Source organism: Heptranchias perlo, chromosome 6, assembly GCF_035084215.1.
Source record: "Heptranchias perlo isolate sHepPer1 chromosome 6, sHepPer1.hap1, whole genome shotgun sequence".
NCBI lineage: Eukaryota > Metazoa > Chordata > Chondrichthyes > Hexanchiformes > Hexanchidae > Heptranchias > Heptranchias perlo.
This window is the reverse complement of record NC_090330.1, coordinates 108,879,154-108,893,836: the sequence shown is the minus strand read 5'-3', so window position 1 is coordinate 108,893,836 and position 14,683 is coordinate 108,879,154. Positions and strand designations below refer to the sequence as shown.

General features: G+C 41.5%; 1 protein-coding gene across 1 annotated transcript in view; it reads right to left on the bottom strand.

Moving 5' to 3' along the window:
- Positions 1–14,683, bottom strand: part of pcca (propionyl-CoA carboxylase subunit alpha) — a 313,585-nt gene that overhangs the window by 119,775 nt on the left and 179,127 nt on the right. Inside the window, exons 17-18 of the mRNA XM_067986601.1 lie at positions 11,277–11,387; positions 9,109–9,214 (exon numbers count right to left, since the gene is read on the bottom strand). Of these exons, the coding sequence (XP_067842702.1) occupies positions 9,109–9,214; positions 11,277–11,387 (217 nt within the window). The remainder of the gene's footprint in view (positions 1–9,108; positions 9,215–11,276; positions 11,388–14,683) is intronic.

Sequence of the window (14,683 nt, the reverse complement as noted above, 5' to 3'; positions counted from 1 at the left end):
AAAGAAGTAGGTTTTAAGGAGCATCTTAAAGGAGGAGAGAGAGGTAGAGATGAGGAGCAACCAGAAAGCGTTTGTAAACACTTGGAGCATATGATCAACACTTTAAAGGAACCTCAGACTAGGTTTGAGAAAAGACTCCACAGAGGACACTACAGATTATGTAATAAAGACACAGTCCCAATCCGATCATTTAAAATCTCTGTTGAAGAATCAGCACAGAGCCTCCTAATTGCTGAGGGAATAAAGACAGTGCTGGACTAACACTAAACCTTGCAGACCAATTGAGACAGGTTTGATTTGCTACCTCTACAATTGAATCTGCCCTCTCAGGTGGATATAAAAGATCCCACAGTACTATTTCGAAGAAGAGCAGGGGAGTCCTGGCTAATACTTATCCCACAACCAACATCACTAAATACAGATTATCTGGTCATTATCACAATGCTGTTTGTGGGACCTTGCTGAGCACAAATTGGCTGTTGAATTTTCTACAGTACAGCAGTGACTACACTTTTTTTTTTAAAAGTGCTTCACTGTCTGTAAAGCGCTTTGGGACGTCCTGAGGTTGTGAAAGGCGCTATATAAATGCAAGTCTTTCTTTCTTACATGAGATTCCTGAAGATCTGGTCACTGTTTCTGGTCCACATTCAGTGACATACCTGCATTAGCAATACTTCCCTCAATTATAAGACTGGAATGAAAAGGCTTCTCATCCTCATCCACAAGTATCTTGCACTAAAATATTTTTAAAAAGACATTTTTTTGCTGCTAGTGTGGGCTTTTTTTTTAAAAGGAACTTTTTAGTCCTCGTATTGATTCAAGCACCAGCAAAACTCCCACATCTATACACCGTTTGTCAAACTGAGCCACGTAATTCAAATCAACAATATATTGTAAATGCAACACAGGGCATGCCATTACCATCTGCAACTGTGCATTAGCAAACAAAATATATTCGAAGTCTGTGTCCAATACTATAAAATTTTAAACTGTAATACTATATTGTACTCCAATGTTGGCAGATGTTATGAAATACTATGAATCAATCAGATTCCATCAAAAATCCATACTAATTGTTGATACAACAGATCAGTTGGGTTTGGAAAAAAACTTCAATCCATTTTCAGCCACCATCTTGTTCCCCATTCTGTCCAATATTAACGCTTCATGCTGGGCAACTTAGCCCTGTTCTCCTCTAGGTTCAGCTCTGCTTCTGGGCCAAGCTCTGCTCTTGTACCTTTCTCAACCACGTACTCTGATCCTGCCTCCATACTGCACTTGCCAACCTTGTGCTGCCCCATGCCGGTCTACATTGACGGTGTAGACTCAACTATTCCTGCTACTTTCCAAGCTTAGACAGCCTTTTCCACCCCGCCAAGGTCCTAGGCTTACAAGCCCACTCCAACTGGGTCTCTTCTGCCTCCCTACGTAACTCTGCTGCTTCGGAACACCTCCCTCTCTTCCCAGCTCCAGTAACTGTTGCTTCTACATCCCTCCAAACCCCAAACTCCCTTCCCCTTCCAGTTGCACCTTCTCTCCAAAAGCCATCTCTCCTGCCTCCCAATTACATAACCCTGGTTTGAACAACCTGCTCACTCCAAAGCTCAAGACCACCCACAGTTTTTCTCTCACCCTGACAAACCAATATCAGTTGGGTGGATCATGGCAACAGGAACACCACTCGGCCTGTCATAGACAAGCATCACCGATTCTGCCCACCCTACCATTACCTTCCAGCCTCGATCCCCTCACTACCTCCCAGCCCATGTCCTGGCCCCGGTTTCTCTCACTCATTAAAGGAAGTTCTCAACAGCTTCTCTATTCTCACCTCCAGCCTCTTCCCGACCAGATGCAGCAACCACCTCCGATATGTTTGTTGCCATTTTGCTTTTTAAAAAAAGGAAAACATACAATTGGGTAATTCAGCAAAGCAACGTACAAGAGGCATACAGAGAAAGTGTGAGCCATAAAGAGAGAGGAGATGGGGGGTGCAGGGGGAAGAAGCAACTTGCATATAGATGGAGGCAGAAAGAGTTACGAAAGGGGAAATAGCTAAATGTGTGTGAGTGCCATACAGAGTGGGAAAGAGTAAAATAGAAAGATGCAGACAGAAGGAATTAGTGAGACACGAACAGACAGTTACAGCAAGGAAGAAAATTTTCTATTTTGAGCAACTAATAAAAATAAAGTTATAAATGCAAATATTATGTACCGTTACATTACTGAACTACTAGCATTGCCGACAGGATTATTTCTCCCTGCCTTTCCTAAAGGCAAAAACTCAGGCTGGGCGATGGTTGAATGGGTGCATGCAAAACTCCAATAACTCACCCAAGTGACCACATTTTTTAAAATATGTGAGCCAAGTGTGCAAGGAAATGCAAATTGTGTGACACTAGCTCCGCCTCCATAATATGAGGCACGCATTCAATAAACCCAATTCCTGCAAATAATGTTAGCAGCGATATTGTAAGTGGAAACTGGAAAAGGGTACAACCCACACAGAACCTAGAAAAATATACACTTCAGCCAAAACAAGTAATGCATAGGAAGTGCTGCAGGCAATTGGTTTTAGAAGCATAAACATAACATTAGTGGACCCATGAGATACTTTTAATATAGCCACACCTGGAGAGTCACTCTGCTTTCCCTTCCCAATCCACCAGGGCAAATAACATAGGAGCCAAACCACCAACCTTCAACCCATATGGTCAGGTTGTTAAACATGAATATTAATTGCATAAAGTTGCATACTCTCCAGGGTAATACCAGTATATCAAAAATGTCTCCTGACACAACCACAATAAAATTATGATCGGGCTTAAAGAACAGCAGAACTTTAAAAATGTGAAATGTGCTAATTTTGTATTTCACTGCTACACATGGGCAAACTTTTTTTTTATTCGTTCATGGGATGTGGGCGTCGCTGGCAAGGCCGGCATTTATTGCCCATCCCTAATTGCCCTTGAGAAGGTGGTGATGAGCCGCCTTCTTGAACTGCTGCAGTCCGCGTGGTGAAGGTTCTCCCACAGTGCTGTTAGGTAGGGAGTTCCAGGATTTTGGCCCAGCGACGATGAAGGAACGGGGATGTATTTCCAAGTCGGGATGGTGTGTGACTTGGAGGGGAACGTGCAGGTGGTGTTGTTCCCATGTGCCTGCCGCCCTTGTCCTTCTAGGTGGTAGAGGTCGCGGGTTTGGGAGGTGCTGTCGAAGAAGCCTTGGCGAGTTGCTGCAGTGCATCCTGTAGATGGCTTACAACTTGAAACGCTTTTCTTGTCAAAGTCTCCGCCCTCGCCATCCTTACTGCAGTATGGAACTTCACACAAGTGGCCCATGCTCAAATGTGAGCCTTGAGTGAATGTCAGAAGGTCATTCAACCATAGATGGCATCACAGCAGAGTCCTTATGCACATGCACTTCCTGCAAGCCTTGTTAGTCAGCAGGAACCCTGGCCAATTTTCTCCTTCCCAACCCAACAACTTGCATTTATATAGCGCCTTTAACATAGTAAAACGTCCCAAGGCGCTTCACAGGAGCGATTATCAGACAAAATTTGACACCGAGCCGCATAAAGAGATATTAGAACAGGTCAAAGAGGTAGGTTTTAAGGAGCAACTTAAAGGAGGAGAGAGGGGTAGAGGGGCAGAGAGGTTTAGGGAGGGAATTCCAGAGCTTAGGGCCTAGGCAGCTGAAAGCACGGCTGCCAATGGTGGAGCGATGAAAATCGAGGATGCGCAAGAGGCCAGAATTGGTGGAGCGCAGAGATCTCGGAGGGTTGTAGGGCTGGAGGAGGTTACAGAGATAGGGACTGGCAAGGCCATGGAGGGATTTGAACACAAGGAATGAGAACTTTAAAATCGAGGCATGGCCGGACCGGGAGCCAATGTATGTCAGTGAGCACAGGGGTGATGGGTGAACGGGACTTGGTGCGAGTTAGGATACAGTGCAGAGCCCATACAGCTGCCTTGCTGAGATCAACTAACTCAGAACAGCCGAGGGGTCAAACCAGGGCCTTTCCTGGTCCACATATTTAATCCATTCACTGGACAAACTTGTTGAGCCATTAGGGGCACCCCATACACGTTATTTTAAAAACAGCGTTCATTAGTGGTAATTATAGTTGCTGCAGGATCCCGAGTGATGCAAAAAGAATTTAAAATACCCTTGGCTCGAAAAAGAATGAGCCTCTAGGGGCTGTGTGCACTGTGGAAAAGGAGCATATATAATGTGTTATTCTAGTAACTGCAGTCTGGCAAACTGCTTATAATAATTTTCAGTGCTGCATACTAGCACAGTTCTATAACCTACACTTCATTTCCTCTGTTCGCCTCCAGAAATATAAGATCATTTTTTTCTACGCCTCTTTAAGCATTCTGCAAAGAGTGAAACCGTTCTCTACTCGATGAATAACGTACTTTAAAGATTGGGTTAAAAAAACATACAAGTTTTTTTTCTCAACATTCATGCATTTCCTTTTTCTGAAACACAGTGAGGGAATTTCAGTAAAACAGGCTTTTGACAATGAAACTCATAGTTTGTGGTATAAAGAAAGTCAAACAAAGAAAGTGGCTTTAAGTTTGACAATGAAGCAACCGTCAATCATCCATAACCATTTCCTGCAGGAAACGTGTGTCCATTACTTTTGTGTATTGGTCAAGAATTAAACACTGGTTTACGACTCCATTGTTACTAAAATTTTTGCGTTGCAAAAACCAGAAGGTTGTGGGTTAAATCCCACCTGGGGGTTTTCGAGCGTGTGCTAAAGACAGACCACGCATGGTTCTTCACGGAGCGTGTTAAACCGAGGGCTTTTCTTCCTGTCACAGGGGATGATAACAATCCCAAACATTCTAGCACAGAGTAGAAGGTGGCACTCTGGCATCGCATCCAATCCTCCCCACAAGAAAACTTTTCCAATAACTCACTTGCCTTTAGTCAATCTTACTGGGTTACCCTGATTAAATAGCAAAATAAATAAATGGTTATTAATACTTGGCTGCATGCATTTTATTGCAGTTGTTGTAAAGTAATGTTGTTTCAGGGATATAACATTGTGAATTAATCTGAGTGTAACAGTGAGTTAGACATACATGTATCTTGATAGCAGCTGATTTTATAAACTACTTCAATAATTTATATATCTGTAAATTATACATTTTTCAAACATTTACATAAACATTAGAGAATTGAATCCAATTCCATCGATACTAAAAATAGTGGTATATATGAGACAATATGTATGAAGCCTACATTACAAATATTTACTGCAGTAAAGGGTTACTGTATAGAGTGACTTAAAGGAATTTAGTCTAAAGTGATAGTTGTCACTCAGTTGAGATTCAATAGTTTACCAATTAGAGGTCAGAAAATGACAATCTCGTTTTGTTATATATACCATCCTGTACCATGTTTAAAAAAAAGAAAACTTTGTATTAAACTTCCTGTAAATCTTCACACCAGCAATTGCAATTTATCAACATTCTCACAGCACACGGGGTGTGATTCAGCAATAGGAACATAGGAACAGGAGTAGGCCATTCAGCCCCTCGTGCCTGCTCCGCCATTCGATAAGATCATGGCTGATCTGTGATCTAACTCCATATACCTGCCTTTGGCCCATGTCCTTTTATACCTTTGGTTGCCAAAAAGCTATCTATCTCACATTTAAATTTAGCAATTCAGCTAGTATCAATTGCCGTTTGCGGAAGAGAGTTCCAAACTTCTACAACCCTTTGTGTGAAGAAATGTTTTCTAATCTCGCGCCTGAAAGGTCTGGCTCTAATTTTTAGACTGTGCCCCCTACTCCTAAAATCCCCAACCAGCGGAAATAGTTTCTCTCTATCCACCCTATCCGTTCCCCTTAATATCTCATAAACTTCGATCAGATCATCCCTTAACCTTCGAAACTCCAGAGAATACAACCCTAATTTGTGTAATTTCTCCTCGTAACTTAACCCTTGAAGTCCGGGTATCATTCTAGTCAACCTACGCTGCACTCCCTCCAAGGCCAATATGTCCTTCCGAAGGTGCGGTGCCCAGAACTGCTCACAGTATTCCAGGTGCGGTCTAACCAGGGTTTTGTATAGCTGCAGCATAACTTCTGCCCCCTTGTACTCTAGTCCTCTAGATATAAAGGCCAGCATTCCATTAGCCTTATTGATTATTTTCTGCACCTGTTCATGACACTTCAATGATCTATGTACCTGAACCCCTAAGTCCCTTTGGACATCCACTGTTTTTAATTTTTTACCATTTAGAAAGTACCCTGTTCTATCCTTTTTTGATCCAAAGTGGATGACCTCGCATTTGCCTCCATTGAATTCCATTTGCCACAGTTTTGCCCACTCACCTAATCTATCAATATCGCTTTGTAATTTTATGTTTTCATCTACACTGCTTACAATGCCACCAATCTTTGTGTCATTGGCAAACTTAGATATGAGACTTTCTATGCCTTCATCTAAGTCGTTAATAAATATTGTGAATAATTGAGGCCCCAAGACAGATCCCTGCGGACTCCACTAGTCACATCCTGCCAATGTGAGTACCTACCCATTATCCCTACTCTCTGTCACCTTTCGCTCAGCCAACTTCCTAACCGAGTCTGTACTTTTCCCTCGATTCCATGGGCTTCTATCTTAGCTAACAGTCTCTTATGTGGGACTTTATCAAATGCCTTCTGGAAGTCCGTATAAATAACATCCATTGACATTCCCCTGTCCACTACTTTAGTCACTTCTTCAAAGAATTCAATCAGGTTTGTCAGGCACGAGCTACCTTTCACAAATCCACGCTGGCTCTCTCTGATTAACTGAAAATTCTCGAGGTGTTCAGTCACCCTATCCTTAATTATAGACTCCAGCATTTTCCCCAGAACAGATGTTGGGCTAACTGGTCTATAATTCCCTGGTTTCCCTCTCTCTCTATTCTTAAAAAGCAGAGTGACATGTGCAATTTTCAAACTAGAGGGACAGATCCGGAATCTAGAGAACTTTGGAAGATTATAGTCAGGGCATCCGCAATGTGCTCACCTACTTCCTTTAAAACCCTGGGATGGAAACCAACTGGTCCTGGGGATCTGTCACTCTTTGGTGCTATTATTTTCTTCATTACTGTTGTTTTACTTATGTTAATTTTATTAAGTCCCTGTCACCGATTCAATATTAGTTTTCTTGGGATTTCCCAATGAGGAAGCCACACGTGGAGATAGTGCTACAACATTGTATCCCCAATTCCCTCACCCACGATACCCTGTAAACGCAGAAGCCTGTAGATAGTGGGCTCGTGGAATCATGCCTATAGACTCAAGCAGATGCTTTCTCTTTTTTCCCTTAAAAAACTTCAAAGATGCTGTCATTGCATAATAAAAGATGCTTTGGGGATGATGAAATTTTACCTTGGTGTTCCAAGGTCATTTGTAAGTTTATCATGTGTGGGGGAGTCCAAAACTAGGGGCCATAAATGTAAGATAGTCACTAATAAATCCAATAGGGAATTCAGGAGAAACTTCTTTACCCAGAGAGTGGTTAGAATGTGGAACATGCTACCACAAGGATTAGTTGAGGCACCTAGCGTAGATGCATTTAAGTTGAAGCTAGATAAACACGTGAGAGGGAAAGGAATAGAAGGATATGCTGATAGAGATGGGAGGAGGCTCGTGTGGAGAATAAATACTGGCCTGGGCCAGTAAGGCCGAATGGCCTGTTTCTGTGCAATCATGATTACAACCTGATAACTATTATCTCAGCCATATAACCACTCCGCGGCATGCGTTATACCCTTGAAATATACTCATGTTAAAATCTGAAAATCTTTTACTATCCTGTTCCATTGGCTGTGGCTTGACTTAAAGGGGAACTTTCAAAGCTAATCTTACATGTAATGATTCAATGGTACATTGAATATTACATCAGCATCTGTTCATCGCTGCATTTATTCCATGAATGTGAAGCAGCTTTCATTCACAGACAGCACACGCATGAATCAATTAGTTATTTATCATAAGTAAAATGGACCAACTAATAGACTGCTATCAGTGCAATATTCTACTTAATAACAAGCGGGAGTGGGATAATATCCCCATCCTCCTCCAATTTACATAGAATCACATTGAATTTTACATAGAATCACATTGAATTTTACAGCACAGAAACAGGCCATTCGGCCCAACTGGTCCATGCTGGTGTTTATGCTCCACACGAGCCTCCTCCCTCCCTACATCATCTCACCCTATCAGCATAACCTTCTATTCCTTTCTCCCTCATGTGTTTAACTAGCTTCCCCTTAAATGGATCTATGTTATTCGACTCAACTACTCCATGTGGTAGCAAGTTCCACATTCTCACCACTCTCTAAGTAAAGAAGTTTCTCCTGAATTCCCTAATGGATTGATTAGTGACTATCTTATATTTATAGCCCCTAGTTTTGATCTCCCCGACAAGTGCAAACAATTTGCTCCCATTGTCTTTCTTTTCCACAAAAAAGGTGCCTCATGTTTTGTTACGGTTCTACAGTTGGTAGTTGTCTTCTGATATTTCACTGAAGTGGCCATTCTTCACGTATAAGCTTCAATGGTAAGTGATTACGTGTCACTCAACGCCCACATCACACCTTAGTACAATTCTCACGTAAAAAACCTATATAGTCACTTCCGGCAGGTGTTTCTGGCTAGTAATCGGGAGCAGGAGTCATTGCATATTTTACAAAAAATAATAATCATTTTGGAACGATTAACCCAAGATATCCAAACATTCCATGTTTCTATTTTTACAATTTCGGCCTGAAATAGTCATGCGGCTGATATTGGGATATTAAAATTATCCTGAACATCACCTTCCATATTACTTTCCGTCTGACAACCCTCGCTTTTGAGACATCAGAGGGAATAAATGAAAAACAGCTTAATTCTGGAGACTACAGAAATTGTTACAGACCTGAAGAGATTCATTGTGCCCATTGGCTAAAATAATTAGTCCTCCAACATCGTATGAGGACGGTTGAAATTTAATTTTTTCCCATTAGAAACGCTCCTAAAATTCATTGTTCTTTGTGGGTGTTTGAATGCAGAACCACTTAATAGATTGGCACTGTGCATCAAAGGTTCCTCACCTTGTAGTCTTTTCGAGAAATCTCTGAGCCTTCAGCAGAGCAGCTACATAAATCGACCCGACAGTGGCCAACAGTTCCTTGTGCTCAGAATCTGCCAACTTATGTCCTGTTGGGGCAAGAGGTTTTCTTTTAAAACGTCCTCCTATTTGAAACCTTACATCATATGAATAGAAAACAATAAATTATGGTGAATGGTGTGGATGTGGTTTCATTAAAAGGCCATCTCAAAAAATGTAAATTAAGATAAAAGTACATCTCCATGGAGCTTATGCAGACTATCGTATCCCCAGAACGATATCAGGACTAAAAGGGTTAAATTATGAGAACAGGTTACATAGATTAGGTTTGTATTCCCTCGAGTATAGAAGATTAAAGGGTGATCTAACTGAGGTGTTTAAGATGATCAAAGGGTTTTTGATAGGGTAGATAGAGAGAAACTATTTCCTCTGGTGGGGCAGTCCCGAACAAGAGGGCATAACCTTAAAATTAGAGGCAAGCCGTTCAGGGGTGATGTCAGGAAGCACTTCCTCACACAAAGGGGAGTGGAAATCTGGAACTCTCTCCCCCAAAAAGCTGTTGAGGCTGGGGGTCAATTGAAAATTTGAAAACTGAGATTGATAGATTTTTGCTAGGCAAGGGTATTAAGGGATTACGGAACCAAGGTGGGTAGATGGAGTTAAGATACACATCAACCATGATGGAGTTTGATATATGGCACTGAACTAATTCCCAGTTGCCCCCCCCAACATGCAAGATACGTAACGACAAGGGTGGGAAGGGTGAGAACAAATGTTGAGAGCTGCACCATTGTGTTTAAAGAAATGTTCCTCACACAGGTGACATCTTCTGATTTGCAAAATTCGAGTGAAACTTCAAAACATCTCTCCATATAAAATAATCAAACCGGGAAAAAAAAAATTGGAAATCTTTATGCACAATGTCTGACAGCAAGCAAACAACTATAGGGAATGAGTTTCCAGGTGTCAGTCATTTTCAATACCAAGAACATCAGTGACTGCATCATGAAACAGTCATCCCATGTGAATGGAGCTCCACGTTTCCAACATAAATTGAATATGTCGGCAAGAGTTTCCAATTGCCGCCAGGATAACACCAATTAATTGGTGGGTGCATCCAATTAAACGTAGCCACTTTCCAATTCCCTTTTGTTTGCTCCCCCTCCGATTTTCATCTCTCCTCCTGAAGACACTGACTTGTACTGAGATACTGTCCTCGTTGGTGCATCACCAAAGTGGCCATTCTTCATGAATGAGCATGGATAGCCATATAAGCAGGCTATTTATCCATGAGAGGCATCACAGACAAATCTGATCCTGTCCTCAACCAACGTACTACTAAATAAGGGAGGGACAAAACGCTTATTAAAACTGAGATAAATATTACTTACAATACAATTATATTTCCTTCTCCAGCCATCTCCACCTCAAAACAGATTAATTAGACAACTGTCTCATTTGCAGTTTTGTGGGATCTTTCTCTTTGAAAATTCGCTGCTGTATTTGTCTACATAAGTGTTTACACTTAAAGGACATATGACAATGCAAATTCTTTCCTTTCCAAATTTCACATGAAGAAGGCTTTCGAAGTTCCTGATGCAACACCTTCCGCTGCTATCAGCAAAATAATGTTGCTGGCGCATTACATAGCCAACAGATGGATCCCCACCCCATCAAAGTTCTTTTCTTTTCTCCTAAAGGTGCTGACTACTGTTGGCTGTACAGTCCCCGGGCACCAATAACCCTCTGAAACCTTGCCCAAGCTGCAGTTCTTCATATATTGCATGACTCTAGACGAGCTATTCCACTGTAGACAGCATCACAGACATTTCAATCCTGTTCTCACGTACATTTCTCAACAGGAGTCAGTCACTGGGCAACAATCAGGACTGAGAACTCATCTATATAAAGAACACTTTTTGGACAAACAGAAAGGATTGGACATCTCAGTTTTGATAGACCTACTCCATATTATGTTTATCTTGCCACCTGTGAATGTCTAATGGATACAAGTCATACATTGTCAACATGATATTAATTTTACTAACAATGTGAAAACAGAAACAATGCATTAAATACACAACCAATGCCACGCACCCTCTTATCCCAAGAACCAACTGTCTTAGGTTTATCAAATCCACAGAAACAAACCTTTGAAGCCATCTGGATAGACCTCTGAAAGGAATTTAGTGGTGATGTCTCCTTTTACAAAGCGTGGGTGGATGATAACTTCCCGAAGCAGTGGAATGTTGTGAGTCACTCCTAGAAATTAGAAGGCAACATATTAAAAAGGGTGACAGCAAAATTGGGCATCACCTGGAATCATCATACTGTTCCTTGCAGTTAAAGTATTTATCCAACACATAGGTCACTAGTTAGCACGTGTTCCTTTGATATAAACTAACATTATTAACTGGAAAAAGTCTGACAACAGTTTTGAAAAACTTGTTGCTGAAATATTTCTTTTGTTGGCATTAACTTACTTAAAAGTAATCTCACAGAACAGAAAGAAACCTTAATTGATCCTAAAAGGTAGTCCCGTTTCAAATGAGACGTTAAACCGAGAGCCCGTCTGCCCTCTCAGGTGGATGTCACGGCACTATTTCGAAGTGGAGCAACCTCAACAACAATAACTTGCATTTATATAGCGCCTTTAACGTAGTAAAATGACCCAAGGCGCTTCACAGGAACGATTATCAAACAAAATTTGACACCGAGCCACATAAGGGGATAATAGGGCAGGTGACCAAAAGCTTGGTCTAAGAGGTAGGTTTTAAGGAGCGCCTTAAAGGAGGAGAGAGAGAGAGAGGCGGAGAGGTTTAGGGAGAGAATTCCAGAGCTTAGGGCCTAGGCAGCTGAAGGCATGGCTGCCAATGGTGGAGCGATGAAAATTGATAAAGAGCAGGGGAGTTTTCCCCAGTGTCCTGGACAATATTTATCCCTCAACTAACATCACTAAAGCAGATTGTCTGGTCATTATCACATTGCTGTTTGTGGGATCTTGCTGTGCGCAAATTGGCTGCCGCGTTTTCTACATTACAACAGCGACCACACTTCAAAAGTTCTTCATTGGCTGTAAAGTTCTTTGGGACGTCCTGAGGTCGTGAAAGGCGCTATAAAAATTCAAGTACTTTCTTTTCTATAAAGGAAGTTTCACAGAACAGAAAAAAACCCTAATTGATCCTAAAAAGTAGTCCCATTCACCCAGTTGCCAATTTTTTCCACCATCAACTGAAATCTGCTGAGCAGCTTTAGTAATAGTCAATGGCACCAATTCTAAATGCTTTATCCAGGTAAGAAATATTTACAGACAATGTTACTGTGGGGATTCATCTTCATTGCATTGATATGTCCAAAGGAGAGTTCAAGTGATCTCTTAAACGACAATTTTTTTTTAATTGGAAAGTTATGAGTTTTGTGGAAATGGGATTGATGGAGCAAGGAATAGGTCTCATGGACGGGGTATAAGGGGTAGAAATTAGAGATAGGGGTTCTGGGCTAGGATGGGTGGAGGACTGGGAGACAAAGTATAGTGTAGACTCATCAGGATGATACCAGTGATGAGAAACTAGAGTTATGAGAGGCTTGAGATAGGGAGTATTTCTACTGGAGCAGAGAACGCCAAGAGGTGATTTAATGGAAGATTTTGATGGGTTTTGATAGAGTCAATATTTCCTCCTATTGAGGAATAGTGACAAAGCATCGTCAATTTATAGTCCTCACTAACAGAGTGAGGAGAGGGGTTAGGAGATATTTCTTTACGCAGGGAACTGTTAAAGCTTGCAATGCAGTGCCACACGGAGTGGTTAACTCACAGATCACTGCATCTTTTCAAGGAAGGAGCAAATAAACACTTGAAGCATTGGAATTTATAGGACTACTGGGAAAGAACAAGGCAGTGGAATTAATTTTGGAGTGCTCCAGCCAAGATCCAGCATTGACATGATGGGATGAATGGCCCTCTTCTGTGCAGTAACCTTCTATGGTTCAAAGAAAAGTTGTGTGAGAATTCCTTTAATATCAGAGTTTGATCAAAACATTTAGGTGAGAAACAAGATGTGTTCCTGTTTTTCTATGCGACCAAATGATCCCAGGTGAGATGGTGCTTAATGACATATGCCAGGGAATAGACTATCTCAATTGATTACCCAAAAAAATTTTCAAATCAAAACCTGCCACTGGAATTCTAATTCACTGGTTAGGCCTCAGCTGGAATACTGTGTATAATTGTGGGCACCACACTTTAGGAAGGATGTCAAGGCCTGAGAGAGAGTACAGGGGAGGTTTACCAGGATGATACCAGGGGTGAGTGATTTCAGTTATGTGGAGAGATTGGGGAAGCTGGGATTCTTCTCCTTACAGCAGAGAAGGTTAAGGGGTGACCTAATAGAGGTGTTCAAAATTATGAGGGGTTTTGATAGAGCAAGTCGGGAGAGACGGTTTCCTCTGGCAAGTGGGTCAGTAACCAGAGGTCACAGTTTTAAAATAATTGGCAAAAGAACTAGAGGGGAAATGAGGAGAAATCTTTTCACACAGAGGGTTGTTAAGATCTGGAACGCACTACATGAAAGGGTGGAAGCAGATTCCATGGGAACTTTCAAAAGGCAATTGGACATGTACTCGAAGAGGACTAATTTGTAGGGTTATGGCGAAAAAGCTGAGGTGTGGGGCTAAATTGGACAGCTCTTTCAAAGAGCCGGCACAGGCACGACGGGCTGAATGGCCTCCTTCTGTGCTGTAAGATTCTATGATTCGCAAGCACAACTCCAACGCCAGTTTCAACGCTTTAATAGTAGCAAGAATCTCAGATATATATACACAGTATTAAAGAAAACAAGCTTGGCTCTTTGAACCTAAATGAATAAATCATCTTCACTACATTAATCAATAAACAGTTTCAAGCCTGTAATTTTATAGCATTGCTTGAAAGCAGTCCTCAATATGAGTCTCATCAAAGGGACCAGTCCCATTGTAGACTGCCTGCCATAAATAATACATAGGATCGCAAAATATGTAAATCAAGCAGTTGTAGACTCCGTATATCTAAATTTCAACTGCAACACGGTTTTTAGCGTGCTTGGTAAATGAAAGAAAATGGGATTTATGTTACTGCTCTGCTAGATTTAGAGAAAAACATGCAGGTAAAAGAGGGCCAAGCCAGCTTGTCTTCACTTCATCTAATAGCATGTCTCAAGTGTTGGATGTGAGGTTCATATTTGACCTCTGCCAAAGTTCACAAGGTCTACATCTGTGTGTGAAAAACTGCCAGGCTGAAGAACGATGACCCACAAGCTGCCTTCTCCTGACTACCTGCTGCTTCCAAAACACTGCCGAGACATTAGCCACACACTAACAGGATCAAACAGAGGCCAAACAGCTATGCTTATTTTCAATAGTGTAGCGTAGCAGCTAAAAGCAAAACCAGACTTTCTTCGTATTTAACTAAACTTAGTTCGGACCAGTGTTAAAATCCCATAAGATTTCCTTTTAATATTTCGCTAAATGGCTTATTTTGGCATTTCAATTCTATGCACAACTCCCAAGACATTTACCTTCAA